The sequence below is a fragment of the Anolis sagrei genome, chromosome 5 (assembly GCF_037176765.1).
Source record: "Anolis sagrei isolate rAnoSag1 chromosome 5, rAnoSag1.mat, whole genome shotgun sequence".
Classification (NCBI taxonomy): Eukaryota; Metazoa; Chordata; class Lepidosauria; order Squamata; family Dactyloidae; genus Anolis; species Anolis sagrei.
The window spans coordinates 82,897,406-82,920,054 of NC_090025.1; the positions used below are offsets into that span (position 1 = coordinate 82,897,406).

General features: G+C 39.8%; 1 protein-coding gene across 1 annotated transcript in view; it reads left to right on the top strand.

The window, feature by feature from the left end:
• The window catches only part of DUS4L (dihydrouridine synthase 4 like), a 57,838-nt gene extending 37,318 nt beyond the window's left edge, over positions 1 to 20,520 (top strand). The window contains exons 12-15 of the mRNA XM_067468811.1: positions 298 to 433; positions 2,879 to 2,990; positions 18,159 to 18,259; positions 20,451 to 20,520. Of these exons, the coding sequence (XP_067324912.1) occupies positions 298 to 433; positions 2,879 to 2,990; positions 18,159 to 18,259; positions 20,451 to 20,489 (388 nt within the window). The 3' untranslated portion in view covers positions 20,490 to 20,520. The remainder of the gene's footprint in view (positions 1 to 297; positions 434 to 2,878; positions 2,991 to 18,158; positions 18,260 to 20,450) is intronic.
• Positions 20,521 to 22,649: the final 2,129 nt, after the last annotated feature.

The following is a 22,649-nucleotide window of genomic DNA, read 5'->3' on the forward strand; positions in this document are numbered from 1 at the left end:
TTTAGTTTTATAATAAGGACAAATATATTGCAGTACAGTTCAAACTGACATTTGGTGTTTTAAATTGCAGTGAAATAACCGTGTTTCTGAACACCTGACCAAGCTAGGCTGTACAGTGTAATTTTATGCAGCGCAGAAGCTAGAAACAATTGACTTTTCAATGCAAAGCAAACTTTGTAATCCTCCAAAAAATGTTTACACTAAAAAAAGTAAAGACTGTAGTGGAAAATCCCAATTATTACTATGCCTATATTAATAACACTGTCTTTTTCATGAATTTATGCCTCCCCCCCACAGTGTACTGAGACGTACCGTTTCACTTATCACTATGTTGGCAAAAGAGATGCAAGTCCAGATGACTCTAGAAACAGAAATAGCAGGCACCAGCGAAAAAGCTAAGAAATACTTGGAAGAGAATGAAAATCTTCAGAAAGTATGTTGTATAACTAATTGTGTGGGGATTTTTTGTTTGTTTGTTTGTTTGTGCATTTCAGTACTGTAGATCCACAGGGGTCCTTTATCTGCACCAGAACATTTATAGGTATGTTTACTGGGATCCCTGCCTTGGATTGGTCTTGTTAAGTCTCTCTATTCATGTTAACACTTAATCTTAAACTAAGCTTTCTTATCCCAAACAGTTGTGTGATGGGGCACAGGCGCCCAAAGGGAATTGCAGTTCCCAAGTAGGTCAGATAAAGAAGCAGAGTAAAAACATGTTATAAAAGAAGCAGATTAAAAAATAAACTAAATTTACAGTTTAAAGACCAGATATGAGTCTAAAAGAGGGGGGCGGCTAATAGGAGATATCAAACCACTGGGAGGCTCTAAAGGGGAATAAGAGGGGAACATTTACAGCATTTCAGTTATAACAAGTTACTCTAGTTCAGTGTTTCTCAACCTAGAGGAGTTGCAAGAGGGATGTCAGAGGGGTCGCCAAATACCATCAGAAAACACAGTATTTTCTGTTGGTCATGGGGATTCTGTGTGGGAAGTTTGGCCCAACTCTATCATTGGTGGGGTTCAGAATGATCTTTGATTGTAGGTGAACTATAAATCCCAGCAACTACAACTCCCAAATGTCAAGCTCTGTTTTCCCCAAACTCTACCAGTGTTTACATTTGGGCGTATTGAGTATTCATGCCAAGTTTGCTCCAGATCCATCATTGTTTGAGTCCATAGTGCTCTCTGGATGTAGGTGAACTACAACTCTAAAACTCAACATCAGTGCTCACCAAACCCTTCCAGTATTTTCTGTTGGTCATGGGAGTTCTGTGTGCCAAGATTGGGTCCATTCCATTGTTGTTCGAATGAAACTTTGTCTGATGCAGAAAATGAGCAGATGTTCAGAATGCTTTTTGATTGTAGGTGAACTATAAATCCCAGCAACTACAACTCCCAGATGTCAAAATCAATCTCCCCCAACCCCACCAGTATTCAAATTTGGGTGTATCGGGTATTTGTGCCAAATTTGGTCCAGTGAATGAAAATCCATCCTGCATATCAGATATTTACATTACGATACATAACAGTAACGCAAGTACAGTTATGAAGTAGCAACAAAAATAATGTTATGGTTGGGGGTCACCACAACATGAGGACCTGTGTTAAGGGGTCGCAGCATTAGGAAGGTTGAGAAACACTGCTCTAGTTGTACTCCTGGAGGAAGTTGCCTTGCGGGGTCAGTCATTGTCTGTCTGATGTTAAATGGGTTTGTGTGTCAAATTTCGTCCAGATCCTTTATCAGTTCACAGTGTTATTATTATTATTATATTTTTATTAACTTTATTTGTACTCCGCTAGCATCTCCCGAAGAACTCGATGCGGCTTACAAAGGCCAAGGCCGCAAAACACAACATAACAATACAACCTAAAGCAAATTAACAACAGTTAAAGCAATATTAAACAACAAGCAATAAACAATACAACAAAACACTATAAAACTGGGCCGGGCCAGAGTAATGGGTACAAGGTTTAAAGTGCTGATGTGACAGGTGATATGTAAGGATTATAGGGTAAGTGCAGTGTGCAGTGTGGCAATCTCAATTCTAGTAAAGTGCTTCTGGGACTTGTTGTTGGAGATTCCTATTCTGGAAAGGCACATCGGAACAGCCAAGTCTTCCAATGTAGGGGCCTGTCTAAGATCTTTGGGGAGGGTGTTCCAGAGTCGGGGGGGGGGGCACCACAGGAAAGGCCCTGTCTCGCGTCCCCGCCAACCGTGCCTGCGACGCAGGTGGAATCACGAGCAGGGCCTCTCCGGATGATCGAAGTGAGCGCCTGGGTTCATAAACGGAGATGTGGTCACGCAAGTAGGATGGTCCCAAACCGTTCAGGGCTTTGTAGGGAAGCACCTGCACCTTGAATTGGGCTCGGAAAATAAACGGCAGCCAGTGGAGCTCCTTGAACAGGAGGGTTGACCTCTCTCTGTAAGGAGCCCCAGTTAACATCCTGGCTGCTGCCTGTTCTCTGGATGCAAGGTGAACTGCAACTCCCATCATCCTCAGTCAAATCATCCCAAATCCCACCCATATTTAAAGGTGGCCATGATGGTTATGTGTGCTAGGTTTAGTCCAGATCCATTGTTGGCGGGAGTCAGAGGGCTCTCTGGATGTGGGAACCATCTTGGAAAAGACAGACAGATAAGAAGAGATACATACATATTTTGACTTTTATTATATGCATAGGTAGATCATAGATCTAGATAAAGCATTTTATTGCAGCAACAAAAATCAGAGGACATAAAGTTTAACAGTGGACAGAAAATGTGTGGAACAGGCAATGATAGCAAGACGTAGGTGTGAGCAAGTCCAGAAATGTATTGAGATGTATTGACCTCAAACAATAGACAGCATGTGGTTGTTTTTTTTTTTTTTTTTTGCAGGCACTGAAAGAAAAAAAGACTTGTAAGAATGAAAGTTTGTCTGATGCAGAAAATGAGCAGATGAAGCAAAAAGTGGAAAACTTGAAAGAAGAATTAAAGAAAATGTCACATGGTATGTATTTTGCTATTTCACATTGGAATAATATATTCTATTGCTGCAGAGTGATAAAAGCATGTTGAAAGTGGTTGGCAAGTACAATAATAAAGGTTTGCTTCACTAGCTATTATACAATCTATACTATTCTGCAATAAGAGATGTGGTATAGTTATTTATAAGCTCATGAGCTGATTTTCAGTAAAGTGTTGCTTGATGACTTTGAGCAATGTTGTGACTTGGTACAAAAAAGCCCGTCGCACCTAGAAACACAGATTGCTGGATCTGGGATCAGGTCCTTCTTGCTAAATAGACCATAAGAAACAGCTCAAAATTCTTTGCACCATAGGCATTATTCCTTTAGAAAAAACCAAAATGATTATAGTGTCTTTTTTTTCCTCTTGTAATATGATCCTCTTTGTTATTAGTTTATGTGTTTGACTTGGGCTGTCTTGATGAAGCAGCAGTGAGATACAGACAGAGTTTTCCGGATTGTTTGTGTTCGTTCTGGATTTTGCAAGATTTGTCGCATTTCTGAGTATTTCCTGGGCTGAAACGAATGTCTTCAATAACATTACTTGTGACCTTGTGAGGATTGGACTAGTAATGGAAAGGTCTTTGACTGTATACAGAACATTGAATAAACAAGTTGTATTTTGGAGAGAAACGTATTAATACCTCAGAGGTTCAAAGTACAAATTAAAATAGCTATATTCTCAGGTCAATGGAATATTTCTGCTAATTGACATGAGTAATTCAAAATCATAACATAGCTCGAAAATAACAAGCCATGAGAACTTTGTGTCCTGTTATTTATTCAGCAGGTGCAAAGTGCTCTTTCAACCTCTCTGGAATTCTGTTGCATTTGTTCATCTGAGTGAGAGTGACTTTATGGCTTCTCAACTGATCTCCTTATTCAAGCTTTGTAGATATTCAAAATACGCCGTCCTCGTGGAGTTGCGTTATTTTTTTCAAATGAAATATCAGGCTTTAAATCCATCAGCTCTCAGTTTGACTGACAGTCCAGAATTTGTGTAGTTTCTTATATCAAAAATTCCAATTCTGTCATTAGATGGTAATGAGTAAAACAGTTAGAATTCACTATAGTTAATAATCTGCCTGTACACTGATGGCACAAATTGGTGTGGTTTGTCAAATGTGGCCAGTGGTTTCCACCAAAGCCTGGGATTTTGTCTGCAGAGAAATGAAATCATCTTACACTTCTTCCCTCTCAGAGTAGTAAAAGTTAAATACATGTATGTGTTCCTAAATTAACAAGAGAGTGCATAGTTGCAGGTGACACTATTGTCAAGTACAGGCAGTCCCCGAGTTACAAACATTTGACTTACATATGACTCCTAGTTACAAACAGGAATGAGACAACAGGAAGTGAATCTACCCCTCAAGGGAAATTTACTCCTGTAAGAGTTATCATGGGGAAGCCTTATCGCTAATCTTTGTTTCCACAACAAGCCAAAATTTTCAAAATGCAATTGTCACAGAGACAGAAAGTGAGGTGAAATCTTTTGAACAGGGGCACATACAGCAAAACAAACACAAGAGGGGTTGTTGTAGGGTTTTTTTCGGGCTATATGGCCATGTTCTAGAGGCATTCTCTCCTGAGCCCGAAAAAGCTACAACAACCCAGTGATTCCGGCCATGAAAGCCTTCAACAATACAACAGGGGTGTTTACCCTTTCCCATGCTATCCAAAGTTTTCATACACACACATACACAAGCCCGGGTTATTTAAAAAAGGCATTGTTTGTTTTTGGATGTTAGGTAATATCAGTTAAGTAATTTTTAATGCTATTTTTAGGAAAAAGTCAGTCTTTTGTTTTTTATGAATGCTCCCATTAGGAAATGCATAAAGATGTGGGTGAACTACAATTACCAAAATCGTGGTCAATCACCCCCAAACCTCTGCCAGTATTCAAAGTTAGCCATGTTGGGTCTGTGTGCCAAGTTTGGTCCAGATCCTTTGTTGGCTGGGTTCAGTGAATACAGGTCAACTATAACTCCCTGATTCGAAGATCAGTCACTCCTAAACCCCATCAGTATTTGAAGTTGGCTATGTGGGGTCTGTGTGCCAAGTCTTGTCCAAATCCGTTGTTGGGTGGGTTCAGTGTTCTCTGAATACAGGTCAACTATAACTCCTGATTCGAAGGTCAATTAGTCCTAAATTCCGCCAGTATTTGAAGTTGGCTATGTTGAGTTTGTGTGCCAAGTTTGGTCCGAACCATAATTGTTTCAGAGGGCTCTTTGAATGCAGGGTGAACTACCTGGGTCACCCCCCCCCCCCCCCCCAAAAAAGAAGTCCTCCAGTATGTTCCGTTGGTCATGGGGGTCTGTGTGCCAAATTCAGTCCAGGTCCGTCATTCATGGGGGTCACAGTGCTCTGTGGATGTTGAAAGCCTGGCCAGAAAAATACATTGCCGCACCACTGCCCACATAAATACAAACATTCACTTTTATTAGATAAGATAGACAGATAGATATTGCTGGAGTTACACTTAAAAATGTACCTGTTCCGACTTATATACAAATTTAACTTAAGAAGAAGCATGCAGAAGCTATCTTGTCTGTAACCCGGAGACTGCCTAGAGAGATTCAAACAACTGCTTTGTCTTCCGTCAGCCATATACAAAGTTTTCTGCAAGTCTATAGAGTTGGACATTTTTTTCCTCTCTTGTTGAGAAGATACAAAGTGCTTAGTCCTTTAGTTTCCATTAGAGCAAAGAGACAGTTAAGGCTTCATGATTGAGGCATGCTTGAGATTAATGAAAGCATCCTTCCACAGCGTCAATAGTGTGCTTAATTTGGGAAGCTCCACGGCTTTCTTTTTTCTTCCACTAGCAATTAGGAAAAGGGACTTAGCATTCCCACCTAGAGAGGGTGGAAAGAAATCATTTCCTGCAGACCATGGCATAGCAAGGTTAGACTACTGAGAGTGGATTTTGAGGAAAGTAGAGTGTGTGTAGTTGGAGGAAAGTGTGAGATTATAAGAAAAGAGTAAAAGGTCATGGCGATAGATAAAAGGAAAAGATAAGGGGTTCTTTCCTTTCCTTTGTGCTATTGCTTTATGTATTTCATTGACCTTGCAAAGTCATTTGACACAGTGAATAGCAGTGCTCTCAGGACCATCCTCCAAAATATTGGGTGCCCTACCAAATTTGTGAACATCCTGCGGATTCTCCATGATGACAACAGTTTTGGACAGTAATGGCTCCCAAAGTGACCCATTTAAGGTGGAATCAGGTGTCAAATCAGGATGTGTTATTGCGCCAACCTTATTTTCCATCTTCATCGCTATGATACTTCATCTTGTTGATGAGAAGCTCCCCACTGGAGTAGAAATCATCTATTGGACAGACTGCAAGCTATTTAACTCAGCAGACTGAAAGCCAAAACCAAGGTTACAACAACAATTGTTATGGAACTGCAATATGCTGATGACAACGTCGTCTGTACGCATTCAGAAGAAGACCTACAAGCCACTCTAAACACCTTTGCAGAAGCATACGAGAAGCTCGGCCTATAATTGAACATCGAGAAAACCAAAGTGCTCTTCCAGCAGTCACCAGCCAATCCCTCTCCAATGCCAGAAATACATCTTAATGGTGTAACATTAGAAAATGTTGACCATTTCTGCTACCTTGGCAGTCACCTCTCCACAAAAGTCAACATTGACACTGAAATACAACACCGCCTGAGCTCTGCGAGTGCAGCATTTTTCTGAATGAAGCACAGAGTGTTTGAGCACCATCTCTCAAAGCAGTTGCTCTAATCCGAACTCAAGAACAGAAAACGGAATGTTGGTGGGCAGGAATAGGGATTTAAAGATGGGCTCAAAGCCAATTTTGAAAACTCTGGCATAGACACTGAGAACTGGGAAGCCCTGGCCCTTGAGCGCTCCAGCTGGAGGTCAGCTTTGACCAGCAGTGCTGTAGAATTTGAAGAGGCACGAATAGAGGGCAAAAGAGAGAAACGTGCCAAGAGGAAGGCGCATCAATCCAACCCCGACCAGGACCATCTTCCACCTAGAAACCAATGCCTTCAAGAATAGGGCTCCACAGTCATCTACGGATCCACCACCAGTATACCAATCTTGGAAGACAATCTTACTCGGACAACAAGGGATCGCGTAAGTTCTTTGTGTGGAAATATGCCTTCAAGTCACCTCTCAACTTATGGCAACCTCGGAAGTCAAGAGACTTTTTTTCCCTTTTTGTTTTTTTAAAAACTTTTTTTATTTCTTTTTCCTTTTTTTCTCACATTTATTCAGATTTTTTTTATTTTTTTCCTCTCTCTTTTTTTTAGGCAGAATGCACATGTTTTTCCTACTTTTCTATCATTTCATTGTACTTCCACTTTACATGTAAATCTGTCTAATATCCCCTACCCCATCCCTCTTTCTATACTCAATATCTGTATTTTCTCTTTAACCTGAATAAGAAATATATTGAAAAAAAACTTATGGCAACCCCATACATTTTATAAGGTTTTCTATATCCTAGCATTAGTTTTTACAAATGGGAGCTTGATAACAGTTACATTTTATGTATGCCACACAGTATAAAACAAATCAGCAACAATAACTGTATATGTGTAAATTTAACATTTCAAAAGGATGTTGGGCAATTGTATTAACCAGTATTTCAGCAATAATATCTGTAGTACTATAGATTAATATTTTACAGAAAAATGTAAGCAGGGAGAAGAGCTAGTGTAACTTAGTGGTTACAATGTTAATATAATATATAATATACATAATAATATGATATATAATATATAATATTATTTATTATTTATTTACTTCATTTATATACCACTTTTATCGGCCCTTGGGCGACTCAAAGCGGTTATAATATAATATAATATATAATATTTATTATTTATTTGCTTTATTTCTATACCGCATTTTTCAGCCCTTAACAGGCGACTCAATGCAGTTTACATGGTACAATTATCAAACAGTGTCAGTGCAATTAAAACATAACAATGCAACAAACAGGATCAACAGCATCAATCCACAACAGTTAACAATCGACAAGACAGATCAACAAAACAGACATAACATAACGCCTCAGTTGAAATCAGATCCGTTCTCATAATCCTTGTGCCGTTCCTATGTTCCATTTACCGTCTTCCTATGATTGGTTGCACTGCTTAACCAAACACTTGTTCATAAAGCCAGGTCTTAACCATTCTCCGAAACGTCAGCAGCGAAGGTGCCTGTCTGATGTCTGCCGGTAGGGCATTCCATAGCCGAGGGGCCACCACTGAGAAGGCCCTGTCTCTCGTCCCCACCAAGCGCGCCTGTGACACAGGCGGGATCGAGAGCAGGGCCTCCCCAGACGATCTTAATGTTCTGGTCGGTTCATAGGTGGAGATGCGTTCGGAGAGGTAAGCAGGGCCAGAACCGTTTAGGGCTTTATAGGCTAAAGCCAGCACCTTGAATTGTGCCCGGTAGCGGATTGGCAGCCAGTGGAGCTGGTTCAGCAGAGGAGTGGTATGCTCCCTGAGTGCCGCTCCCGTTAGCAACCTGGCCGCCGAGCGCTGGACCATCTGAAGCTTCCGGGCAGTCTTCAAGGGCAACCCCATGTAGAGCGCGTTGCAGTAATCAATCCGGGATGTAACCACAGCGTGGACTACCGTGGCCAATACAATATAATGTTTATATGTACATTAATTTTTTAAAAAATGAAAGTCTCTTCAGCTATTAATTAATTAATTCATTCATTCATTCATTAAATAACTTTTGTCAACCCATTGCTTTCCTCCTCCCACCCTCAACTGAAGCAGGGGAATAATATTGACATCGCAGTACTGAGCTTTTATTTTTGACATAGAATCAAAGAATCAAAGAGTTGGAAGAGACCTCATGGGCCATCCAGTCCAACCCCCTGCCAAGAAGCAGGAATATTGCATTCAAATCACCCCTGACAGATGGCCATCCAGCCTATGTTTAAAAGCTTCCAAAGAAGGAACCCCCACCACACTTCGGGGCAGAGAGTTCCACTGCTGAACGGCTCTCACAGTCAGGAAGTTCTTCCTCATGTTCAGATGGAATCTCCTTTCTTGTAGTTTGAAGCCATTGTTTCGCGTCCTAGTCTCCAAGGAAGCAGAAAACAAGCTTGCTCCCTCCTCCCTGTGGCTTCCTCTCACATATTTATACATGGCTATCATATCTTCTCTCAGCCTTCTCTTCTTCAGGCTAAACATGCCCAGCTCCTTAAGCCACTCCTTATAGGGCTTGTTCTCCAGACCCTTGATCATTTTAGTCGCCCTCCTCTGGACACATTCCAGCTTGTCAATATCTCCCTTCAATTGTGGTGCCCAGAATTGGACACAATATTCCAGGTGTGGTCTAACCAAAGCAGAATAGAGGGGTAGCATTACTTCCCTAGATCTAGACACTATGCTCCTATTGATGCAGGCCAAAATCCCATTGTATTGTATGTCTGTGAACATTGGAAATATCTGATGGAAATGTTTAACAGTAGTCTTGTTTCATTATCTGTTCATTTTTATATATGTGCAACACACTAGGAAATATATTTTAATAATAAACCTATGCGAGTTTTGAATACATGCTTCTGTACACGTAAGATGTTCTCAAAAAGATGATGACATTCAGAATGAGGAAGAAAAAGCAAAGTTTACACAATGTTTGCCAGCTCTTATAAACAGACATGGTTTGTATACAAAATAAACAGAATAGGAACATTGTTCTCCTAGGTGAACTCCTTGCCATAGAGTTTCCCTCTATTGACTTAGATATGAAACAATTTAACCTATCATTTGCAACAATGAATTTGCCTTTATGACCAAATCTGAAAATGGTTTTGGAAAATCTAAAAGATTTTAAAAAGATCGGTTCTGCCCTTAATATTGTTGTAAAATAAATGGAGTTTTGAGAGGCTATATTGCAGCACTCGTTCTATATCTTTCTTCTGAAGTTCAGACTGTATGACCTGTCTACAGGCAGTGAAATCCTCAAGAAATACACACATTGGGATCACCAATCTTCCCGACCAAAAAAAAAAAAAAAAAACAAGAGTTAATGGAGTGGGATGTCAGTGGTAACCTACAAGGAGGAAAATGGGAATTGGATTTAGGATGGAAGAGTCGGGAAATAATGGAATTAGAGGTTAGGGATTGTGCTGGAAAAAGAGAAGACAGGAAGCAGATGGCAGAATTATTTACAGCTGATGGAGCATTTAATTTGTTCATAGATATTATTAACCAAATTTGTGCCTGGCGGTCTTTAGTTCCTATATAATGTGAAACATTATAGAAAAATATAATTTCTCATGGGAATATATTCTTTGAAGGAACCCAGCATTGAAAATAAAATGCCAAATTCAAAGGGGGCCTTGGTGGCACAACGGATTAAACTGCCGAGCTGCTGAACTTGCTGACCAGAAGGTTGGTGATTTTAATCCACCGGACGGGGTGAGGTCCCGCTGTTGGCCCCAACTTCTGCCAACCTAGCAGTTTGAAAACTTGCAAATGTGAATAGATCAATAGGTACCATTATTATTAGTAGTAGTAGTATTGACGCAAAAGCACAATATGTCACAGCAAACGAGATCTATATGCTGGATTTCGTATCACAAAATCACAAGTCGAACACTTCCCAAGCGTCCAGGACTGTGTGATGTATTTTCGAATGATGCGCGCAGATCCAAGTAAGGTGGCCTTCTGCAGCTTCTTCTTCTTAGTAGTAGTAGTAGTAGTAGTAGTAGTATTAGAAACACAACAGAAAGAGTCCACAGCAGACACTCTGCTGGGTGTTGTATTGGATCACACGTCGGACACTTCTCAAGTGTCTAGGTCTGTGTGATGCATCGGCGAATAATGCGTGCAGATCCCAGTAAGGTAGCCTTCTGGCAATTTTGTCAGCGCCGACTGTGTTTAAGTGCAGGTCAAGTTCTTTAGGCACTGCACCCAGTGTGCCGATCACTACTGGGACCACATTGACTGGCTCGTGCCAGAGTCTTTGCAGTTCGATCTTTAAATCCTCATATCATGTTAGCTTTTCCAGTTGTTCCTCTTCAATCCTGCTGTCACCTGAGATTGTAATATCGACAATCCTTATTATTATTATTATTATTATTATTATTATTATTTTCTAAATATAATCCAGATTTCACAACTTGTATTGCGCAGTGGGCCTGCTGCCGTGGATCTAAACACCCTGGATTATATTCTGAGTCTTACCAAAATTGGCAAAAGCTTTGCAGATGTCCTTGTTTTTAAAGTCCATTATTTGGCTGCTATAACACTTTGGTGAAATTATTTGAGATGCTAAACTGCTGAGTTTTTGGGGCAGCCTCGATAGATAGATAGATAGATAGATAGATAGATAGATAGATAGATAGATAGATAAACTTCTGAGTTTTTTGGGAGCCTAGATAGATAGGCAGGCAGGCAGATGAACTGCTGAGTTTTTTGGGCAGCCTAGATAGATTGGATAATATTAATAGATAGACAGTTCTGGCCCAGCTTACTTGTCCGAACACCACATCCTCTACATCCCACCTCGTGATTTAAAATCATCCAGGGAGACCCTACTCTCGCTCCCGCCAACATCGCAAATGCGCCTGGTGGGGACGAGAGACAGGGCCTTCTCGGCAGTGGCCCCCTTCTGTGGAACGCGCTTCCAAGTGAGATAAAATCAGCTTCATCCCTCCTGGCTCTCAGGAAGAAATTAAAATTGTGGTTTTGGGACCGGGGTTTTGGACAGCAGACTTAATTAGCACTTTGGTTGGAAATTGACTGGAATGGCATGATGGCTGATGATACTGTTTATTGTTTTAATTAATGTTTTATGTACTGTTTTTAATGCTTTATATATTTAAATGGTTGTTGTATTATTGTAATTGTTTATTTGTAGTGGCATCGAATTGCTGCCAAAATGTAAGCGGTCCTGAGTCCTCCAGGGTAGAAATACCAGAAATAAATAAATAATGGATGGATGGATGGACGGATAGATAGACAGACAGACAGACAGACAGACAGACTACTAAGTTTTGGGGGCAGGGTAGATAGGTAGGTAGACAGACGGACAGACAGATAGACAGACAGATAGATAGATAAACAGATAATACAAACCTAATACAAAACAAAAGCAGAGATATCAAAAATAATTCACATCCAAAGTTAAATCTCAGAATATTCCTCTCATTACTGCCTTTGGATGCCATTCTTTAGGTGCTGCTGTTGTATATAGCTTCCTTTTTTGTTTTCATCTGAATATAGGTTCTCCTGGAGATAATTTATTTATATGACAAAATATGTAGTGCTTTTCATCCCAAAGTCTAATCAACTTTTCAGAGGTGCATCAAGATATATTAGTTAGGCTTTTCCATTCTTAGTAAAATACAGCCAGTTTCTCAAGTCTGAGCAGCTTTATGCAAACTTCAAAATGCTAAGTTGTATTTGATATAATGGAAATATTTTAAAACTGAAGAAATATTTTCAGGTCAGTTCCATTTCATTTCAATGGACTTGTCAGGAATTTGTCATCTGGTTGTGTTACCTCTCTTCAAATGAAAAAAGAGTAGGAAATTCTACTCCAAATGTTTTTGTTTTAACTCAGGGGGAGTGAATACCATATCAGTATTAAAATATTTGCAAATTCCAAACATTTGGAGCATTTCCGTTACAGTTTTAATGCTATGTTAAAACATATGAGCAAGTGATGCTGACATGATGTCAAGACCCAAAAGCCTCAAAAATGCCAAACACAGTGTAAAAGTTCTTGTGGGTTTTTTCGAGCTATATGGCCATGTTCTAGTGGCATTTCTCTTGACGTTTCGCCTGCATCTATGGCAAGCATCCTCAGAGGTGAGGTCTGCTGGAACTGGGAAAAAAGGGGTTTATATATCTGTGGAATGACCAGGGTGAGACCCAGTTCCAGCAGACCTCACCTCTGAGGATGCTTGCCATAGATGCAGGCGAAACGTCAGGAGAAATGCCACTAGAACATGGCCATATAGCCCGAAAAAACCCACAAGAACTGAGTGATTCCAGCCATGAAAGCCTTCGGCAATACAGTGTAAAAGGTCCAAACAAAGGTTTATTAAACATAAAAAAGGCTTAGAGACACTTAACTCAGTGCCTCTAGCACAAACTAAGAGTCTATAGCAATTGCTAAGCAAAAAATCCAACTTAAATATAATCTGGATTATATCGGAGTATAATCTGGGATTAAAAAAAATTACAGCAATCTGAGTGGTACTTTGCCTGTGCGCTGTTCTCTTTAGGGCTACAGCCTGACCACATTTACAGCAGCTTACCGCCATTGGTGGATGATGTGCAGTTTTATTGGGTTTTGGTTGATGTTTTATATGCGAATGTGTTTTACTTATTGCGTTTATACTTTGTTTATTTTATGTTCTGTTTTTAGACACCTTGTGCCATGTGTAAGCTGCCCCGAGTCCCTTCAGGGAGATAGTAGCGGGATATAAGAATATTATTATTATTATTATTATTATTATTATTATTATTATAGAAATCCTATATATGCATGGTTTGCTGCAATGCTTTCTCACCCAGACAAACCTGCAAAGCTCCACAAATGTTCCAGCCAAATAAGGCTTTTCATATCCTGGACCTTGACATTCTGCTAAGCACTCCCCCATCATGTCCCGTGTATTTTTGTCAAAACATAGTAACAATGCAGTGCATGTTTTTCTTTGTTCACCTACAACTATCTCTAGATATCTTAGTTATGTTTAGCGATAGGATTGTTTTTAGTTACAACCAAAATGCTTTGCAAGTCTGCCATAAAACAGACAGTAGTTACTTTCTGTTAGATCAAATTACCGAAATGATTTTCTTGCCAATTATAGCTTCACCTTTAGCATAAAAAAATGCTACAGAATAAATTGTGACTCCCTTTTTGAAATCTCGGAATTATTTCCAAGCTTAATTGCACCTTATCATGTATCCTAAAAGTAGGTAGGTGCTCTAAAGTGTACATATTTTGAAGTTCTTCTGAAACAAGGAAGGTTCTTGTATATAACCTTGACATATTTATGTGTGTACTAATATGCAAATCTAGAATAAGTAAACAAATATAAATATATAATGTTTTATTGACTACCCTAAAGCCTTTGATTGTGTGGATCATAATAAATTATGGCAAGTTCTTGGTCATATGGGCATAACAAATCACCTTGTCTCTCTCCTGAGGAATCCATATAATGACCAAGTACCAACGGTAAGAACAGACCATGGAACAACAGACTGGTTCAATATTGGGAAAGGAGTACAGCAGGGCTGTATACTCTCACCCTACCTATTCAACAAGTATGCAGAACACATCATGTGACATGCGGGACTTGATGAATCAGAAACTATAGTTTTTGTTTTTTTGATTTATCGTGTCAGGAGCAACCAGAAATTTGTGTTACATTTCAAACAAAACAAACAAACAAACAGGTAGTTGATTAAATGTCCTTTGACCAGTGTCTGGCCACTTGGAGTACCTCTGGTGTTGCCACAAGGAGGTCCTCCATTGTGCATGTAGCAGGATTCAGGTTGCATTGCAGCAGGTGATCAGTGGTTTGCTCTTCTCCACACTCGCATGTTGTGTGTGTTGTTTGATATTCAGGCAGTGCTTCTTGTAGGTCAGAGTGACTCCCAGGTATTTGGGTGTGCTGCAATGCTCCAGTGGAATTCCTTCCCAGGTAATCCTCAGAGTTAAAACTAGAGTTGAAATTGCTGGACAAAATATGAACAACCTTAGATGTTCAAATGATACCGCTTTGATGGTTGAAAGTGAGGAGGAGCTGAGGAGCCTTCTAGCCAAGGTGAAAGAAGAAAGTGCAAAATCTGGGTTGCAGTTAAGCATTTTAAAAAAACCAAGATTATGGCAACCAGACTGATTGATAACTAGCAAATAGAGGGAGAAAACGTGGAAGCAGTGACAGACAGATTACTTCAGACGCAGACTGCAGTCAGGAAATCAGAAGACATTTACTTCTTGGGAGGAGAGCAATGACCAATCCCAATAAAATAGTGAAGAGTAGGGACATCACACTGGCAATGGAGATCCGCATAGTCAAAGCAATGGTATTTCCTGTAGTAACCTATGGATGTGAGAGTTGGACTATAAGGAAGGCTGAGCCAAGGAAGATTGACACTTTTGAACTGTGGTGTTGGAGGAAAATTCTGAGAGTGCCTTGGACCGCAAGAAGATCAAACAGTCCATACTCTAGGAAATAATGCCCAACTGCTCACTGAAGGGAAGGAAGAGGCAAAGATGAAGTACTTTGGCCACATTATGAGAAGAAAGGAAATCTTAGAGAACATTATGATGCTGGGGAAAATGGAAGGAAAAAGGAAGAGGGGCCGACCAAGAGCAAGATGGATGGATGGCATCCTTGAAGTGACTGGCTTGACTCTGAAGGAGCTGGGGGTGGCGATGACCAACAGGGAGCTCTGGTGGGCTGGTCCAGGAGCTCACGAAGAGTCGGAAGCGACTGAATGAATAAACAACAAAAAGAATATTCATAGTAATAGGGACTCCATAAAATGAGTGCAACGAGGTTCTTATACATTGTTCATTGCTCATTTTCTTATTGCCACTTTCCTTCCACTTTTGAAGCTATCTTTCCTGTCCCCTGTATTTCTGCTAGCAGCAATAGCTCATGTCTCAAAGACCCTATAAACATTATCTTATATGAACTGACATTTCACTTCATCGTATGAGTTGATTTGACATTATTTAGTTCGCACAATTGAAGCTCATGCGCCAGCTGCGACCATACCTCATGAAGTCGGATTTGGCCACGGTGGTCCACGCCTTGGTTACCTCTAGATTGGACTATTGCAATGCGCTCTATGTGGGGCTGCCCTTGAAAACAGCCCGGAAATTCCACTTGGTCCAATGGGCGGCAACCAGATTATTAACTGGTGCGAATTACAGAGAGCGGTCAACCCTCCTGTTTAAGGAGCTCCACTGGCTGCCGTTTATTTTCCGGGCCCAATTCAAGGTGCAGGTTTTGACATACAAAGCCCTGAATGGTTTGGGACCTGTCTACCTGCGTGACCACATCTCCGTCTATGAACCCACACGACCTCTTTGAACTTCTGGAGAAGCCCTTCTCTTGCTCCTGCCTGCATCGCAAGTGCGACTTGTGGGGACGAGAGAGAGGGCCTTCTCTGGTGGCCCCCCAGCTCTGGAATTCACTCCCCAGAGATATTAGGCAAGCCCCCATGCTGGCAATCTTTAGGAGGAACCCGAAAACCTGGTTATTCCAATGTGCCTTCAGTGATTGAATGTAAGACACTCCTTGACCAAACTTTGCATAAAATGACCTCAGAAGCACTTTATTTTATGGTTCGTGCAATTAAATTCTTCCTCATCCCCTTCCTCATCCCCCTTCCCGACAATTTACATTGCCCTATTTCCCAGTGTTTTAAAATTTTATCTTTGAATTTGGCCCTGCCCAGCGTAATTCCTTTGTGTTTTAATGTTTGATATTATATTGCTGTGTTGTCTATTATATTGGTTTTGCATTTTATGTGTTTTAATTTCTGTTTTTGTTATGCTTTTGTATAATATTGTGTTTATTGTACTGATGGGCGTGGCCTCATGTAAGCCGCCCCGAGTCCTCCTGGGGGAGATGGAGCAGGGTATAAATAAAGTTGTAATTTATTATTATTATTATTATTATTATTATTATTATTATTTCCTCCTGAATAATTGGAATGTTTTGAATGTAGAACTGATCCGAGTCGCCTCTGGGCTGAGAAGGGCGGTATATAAATATAGTAAACTAGCCGTCCCCTGCCACGCGTTGTTGTGGCCCAGTCTGGTGATCTGGAAAATAAAGTAATGAGAAAGTGTTGGTTTCTAATATATGTAATTCCTTTATGGTTGTGAGTAAACAGTATTTCTTGTTTCTTTGTCAGTGTTGATGTGGGGAGTGTCTGGTTTGCCTACTCTGGAATATGCAACATATCATAGTCCTTCTTTAAGGGTCTCTTTCAAATCTATGGTACTATATCTGTGTGTGAGAGAGAATCATATCTATCTATATTTATGACTGGATGGCTCTTTGTCAGGAGGGCTCTGATTACATTGTCTTGCCCTGGTGAAGAGAGTTGGACTGGATGGCCTTAAGTATTTTCTGTTGGTCATGGGGGTTCTGTGTGGGAAGTTTGCCCCATTTCTGTCGTTTGTGGGTTTCAGAATGCTCTTTAATTGTAGTGAACTATAAATCCCAGTAACTACAAATCCCAAATGTCAAGGTCTATTTCCTCCAAACTCCATCAGTGTTCATATTTAGGCATATGGAATTTTTGTGTCAAGTTTGGTCCAGATCCATCATTGTTTGAGTCCACAGTGCTCTCTGGATGTAGGTGAACTACAACTCCCAAACTCAAGGTCAATGCCCACCAAACTCTTCCAGTATATTCTGTTGATCATGGGAGTTCTGTGTGCCAAGTTTGGCTCAATTCCATCGTTGATGGAGTTCAGAATGCTCTTTGATTGTAGATGAACTATAAATCCCAGCAACTACAACTCCCAAATGTCAAGGTCTATCTCCCTTAAACTCCATCTGTGTTCATATTTGGGCATATGGAATATTCGTGCCAAGTTTGCTCCAGATCCATCATTATTTGAGTCCAGAGTGCTCTCTGGATGTGGGTGAACTATAATTCCCAAACTCAAGGTCAATGTCCACCAAACCCTTCCAGTTTTTTCTGTTGGTCACGGGAGCCCTGTGTGCTAAGTTTGGCCCAATTCCATCATTGGTGGAGTTCAGAATGTTCTTTGATTGTAGGTAAACTATAAATCCCAGCAACAACAATTCCCAAATGACAAAATCATTTTTTTTAGTGGAGGACATAAATTGGACTGTTAGGTGTCTTGTGTCCAAATTTGGTGTCAATCTCCCCAGTGGTTTTTGAGTTCTGATGGTAGCACGAACTAACATTACATTTTTATTTATATAGATAAATAAAATAATAAATAAATAGTAGTAGATCGAAATAGTTCATTTACTGACAAAGACTTCTTAGATATGTAATAGCCAGCAGTCTATTTGTAGCTTCTTGTTTTGAAAAAAGTCTTTTAGAAAAATAAACCTATTTAATTCAGAAGTGTTCTATCCAAATGTAATTGCTTGTGCATTGAATAATACTATTTCTGTATCTTGATAGCTCTCACGAAGAAATCAGATGAAATATCTGAAGTTAAAAAGCAGTGTGACTACCTTAAGAAAGAATATGATCACCTCACAAAAGAACACATAAAAATGCTGGTAGGTGGCAAAGAACTGATTTACTCAAGCCGAACTTCCTGAAATGAAGCTAATAATGATTTGTGTGTGTGCATGTTTAATCCAGGGAGAATTTATCAAGCAACAATTTAATTCTGTGAATGTTTGGACATGTTCTCTCAGAATAATGAAAATACTTGAGTCCTAAACTCTCCCAGAGCACTTGCTGGAATGGAGCCTACTTTGTTTTAAAACAAATTGTTTTATCCAGAATATTTCATTAACATGATGTTCCTTGGAATAGTAGCACAGAGAAAGAGATGTGGGGGTGGGAGAGCTTTCTCTCCCCCTTTGTGAACATGTATTCTTTTAGTACAGTGGTTCCCAACCATTCTTTGACCAGGGACAACTCTTTAACAGTAGTATCAAAAGTGTTATGAATCAGTTTTTAGTCAACTTTAGATTGAGTTCGCTTATTTGGGGTGCTAATTCAGAAAATTGCATTGGATAAACCACATCGGCTCTAGTTTCTGATACATATGCTATCCAGTGGTCGCCATCTGCTCACCCACAGAAAATCTTATTTAAGCCTTGGCACTATAAGTGTTGGCTTTGGCCTATAAAGCCCTAAACAGCCCCGGCCCAATTTACCTGTCTGAACACATCTCTCCCTATGAACCATCGTGGAGATTAAGATCTTCTGGGGAGGCCCTGTTCTCAGTCCCACCACTATCACAGGCGCGTTTGACGGGGACGAAAGACAGGGCCTTCTCAATAATTGCCCCTCGGCTAATGAGATTGGGTCAGCCCCCTCCCTCTTGTCCTTTAGAAGGATGATAAAAACATGGCTGTGGGACCGAGTCTTTGGGAGTGTGCAATGAGGCAGCAATAGGAACCCTTAGTATGCCAACCAAGTAGCACAACAGTGAGTCAAAAATGTACCAGAGGGAACCTTTGATTCCTATTGCAAGCCAAAAACAACAACAGCTCTCTGTGTTGTTAACTTTTATTTTAGGAAGGCATTGATTATCAGTCTCAGCAGTCCTAAAATCCTGTATTTATCCATTGTATTCTGTGGATAGCTTCTATTCTGGGAATGCCAAATTAGGTTTAAGCAGGGGTAGGTAAAACATGGTTCTTTAAATGTTGTTGGATTATATACCTCAGTGTCGAGAGTTGTAGTTCAGCAATACTTGGAAGTTTACACTTTGCCTATCCCTGGAACTAGAAATCTGGCAGACTGAAAATTTATCAATTTAAGCCCCTTCCACACTTCCCCTGTATCCCAGGATCTGATCCCAGATTATCTTCTTATCCCGGATTATCTAGCAGTCGGGACTTATATAATCAGATAATCTGGGATCAGATCCTGAGATATAGGGCAGTGTAGATAGGTTAGGAGCAATTGAGAGCTACGGCCCTTCCAGACAGGCCCTATATCCCAGGATCTTATCGTAGGTTTTCTGTTTATCGCAGATTATCTGGCAGTGTGGACTCATACAATCCAGTTAAAAGAAGAAAATCTGGGATCAGATTCTGAGATATATGGCAATGTAGCAAGGTTAGGAGCAGTTGAGACCTAGGGCCCTTCCAGACAGGCCCTATATGCCAGGATCTGATCTGTTTCTCTTTATCTCAGATTATCTGGCAGTGTGGACTAATATAATCCAGTTAAAAGAAGAAAACTTGGGATCAGATCCTGAGATATAGGGCAGTGTAGCTAGGTTAGAAGCAGTTGAGACCTAGGGCCCTTCCAGACAGGCCCTATATCCCAGGATCTGATCTGTTTCTGTTTATCGCAGATTATCTGGCAGTGTGGACTCATATAATCCAGTTGAAATCAGGTCCTGAGATATAGGGCAGTGTAGCTAGGTTAGGAGCAGTTGAGACCTAGGGCCCTTCCAGACAGGCCCTATATGCCAGAATCTGATCCCAGGTTTTCTGTTTATCCCAGGTTATCTGGCAGTGTGAACTCATATAATCCAGTTACATAGAACTTACATAGAATTTGGTTTTGGGGATTTACAGCCAAAGACCCTGAATTTAAAAGCAAAGTTCTCTTTCATACCTTTTTGATTTCACCAGGATTTAAATTGACTTTTCTCGATTGAGGGAACAACAGTGTAGATTTAAAAAGCCACGGTGGTGGTTACCATGAAGTACAAATTGCAATATATAATGAATTTTGTCAATTTTTTTCTCTCTCTCATGCCTTTCTTCTTAATTTTTACAGGACCAGAAGTGTGAAAAGCCTAAAAAGAAAGCCCAATAAATGCCTTATAAGGACACTGGCTTTTAAGAAACATGCCTCAGTGTGTATTGTCTCTTATTCATAGCTTTACACTTCAAGGCTATGTGGGGGAAGGCCTTACTTTTCTTTCAAGGAAAATGCACTTGCATACATTGCTGAAATTCTATAGGTGAATGTTGGTTGCCAAATATTATATTTTGCAATGAAAATGGCGGCCAAAATACAAACCTGCTTTAGTCGTGCCTGAGACCCAGGGAATTGTTGTCTCTTCTTGATTTAAAAAATGCACATTGCAGATTCCTGTGCATATCACAAAACGCATTTAGTTACAAAAGAAATTTGACTTAACTCATGTTTAAAAAAATAGTCTGAACTTCGCTTGGGTGAACAGAAACATCTGTGTAGTTATTTAGATTTATACTGGTAAGAGATGTACCAAAAAATGTATTGTCGAAGGCTTTCATTGCTGGAATCACTGGGTTGTTGTAGGTTTTTCCGGGCTATATGGCCATGTTCTAGAGGCATTTTCTCCTGACGTTTCGCCTGCATCTATGGCAAGCATCCTCGGAGGTAGTGAGGTCTGTTGGAAGTAGGAAAATGGGTTTATATATCTGGAATGACCAGGGTGGGACAAAGGACTTTTGTCTGCTGGAGCTAGGTGTGAATGTTTCAACTGACCACCTTGATTAGCATTTAATGGCTTGGAAGTGCCTGGGGGAATGTTTTGTAAAGAGATGATTTGATGTTCCTGATTGTTTACTCTCTGTTGTAATTTTTGAGTTTTTTGGTAAGCATATTTTGTTCATTTTCATGGTTCCTTCCTTTCTGTTGAAATTGTCCACATGCTTGTGGATTTCAATGGCTTCTCTGTGTAGTCATGAAAATGACCAAAATCTGGCTACCAGTATTAAAAAACTCAAAAATTACAACAGCAAAACAACAGAGAGTAAACACGCACATCAAATCACCTCTCTACAAAATATTCCCCCAGACACTTCCAAGCCATTAAATGCTAATCAAGGTGGTCAGTTGAAACATTTACACCTAGCTCCAGCAGACAAAAGCCCTTTGTCCCACCCTGGTCATTCCACAGATATATAAACCCATTTTCCTACTTCCAACAGACCTCACTACCTCTGAGGATGCTTGCCATAGATGCAGGCGAAACGTCAGGAGAAAATGCCTCTAGAACATGGCCATATAGCCCGGAAAAACCTACAACAACCCGATGTACCAGAAATACAGTATGATGTATCTTTCCTTCCTACAAATAGAAATTGCCACTTAAACTCACCACAGAATGTCAAAACAAAAACTGGAGATAACTTGATTATATTATGGACTTTACAAATTATTTTTTGTAATAGATTTTTATTTGGTATAAAGTAAGTAAGTATAGTATCCAAATAAAGTGGGAGAACATAGTATTTTGAAAAGTAGGAAAGTAAAGAGATAGAGGTGTATATTAAAAAAAGGGAAAATATATATACAAAAATTGTTTTAGATAAAAATGAAAAAATAAAAGTAAACATAACAAAACAAAAAAAGTCCTGTGACTTCCTTCTAATCCTACACAGGTTCAACTTTGATGTCTATATGATCTTCCTAATTTCTAATTGACTCCTCTTGCGGTTCATATTTATGTGATATTCACAGTTATAATTATTTACAAATTATATCAAAACATGAAATTATCTTTAAACAGTCCATTTTATTACTGTGTATTAGACATCAAACTTGGTTCAGGAGTAAACATAACGGAGCATTATAGTGTCTCTGAAGAGATGAAAAAAAATCTCATATACAGTAATACTATTGAAGTAGAATTTATGAATACTTTGATCTAAATCTTGTGAGTAAACCCAGCTAGAGTACATCAATTGAATCAAAGGTTGGATACTGGTTTAAAGGCGTATGTAAGTTCCATTGATTTCAATGGGTCTATTCTGTATAGACTGAAATTTTGATTTATGTCCATGTGCTTAGTAGCACAGATACTACATACATTTTTGAGTTTTCCTTCTCTTCCTCCTCCCAATTTTAATTTTTCTTTTCTTTGTGTAAAGGAAGATACATCTGAAAACAGATTTGTATACAACTTACAAACCAGGATTCTGCTTCACAAGTTGTATACAAATGTTTACAGTACTTATATCAGCTTAAATGGAAATATGTCCCTCA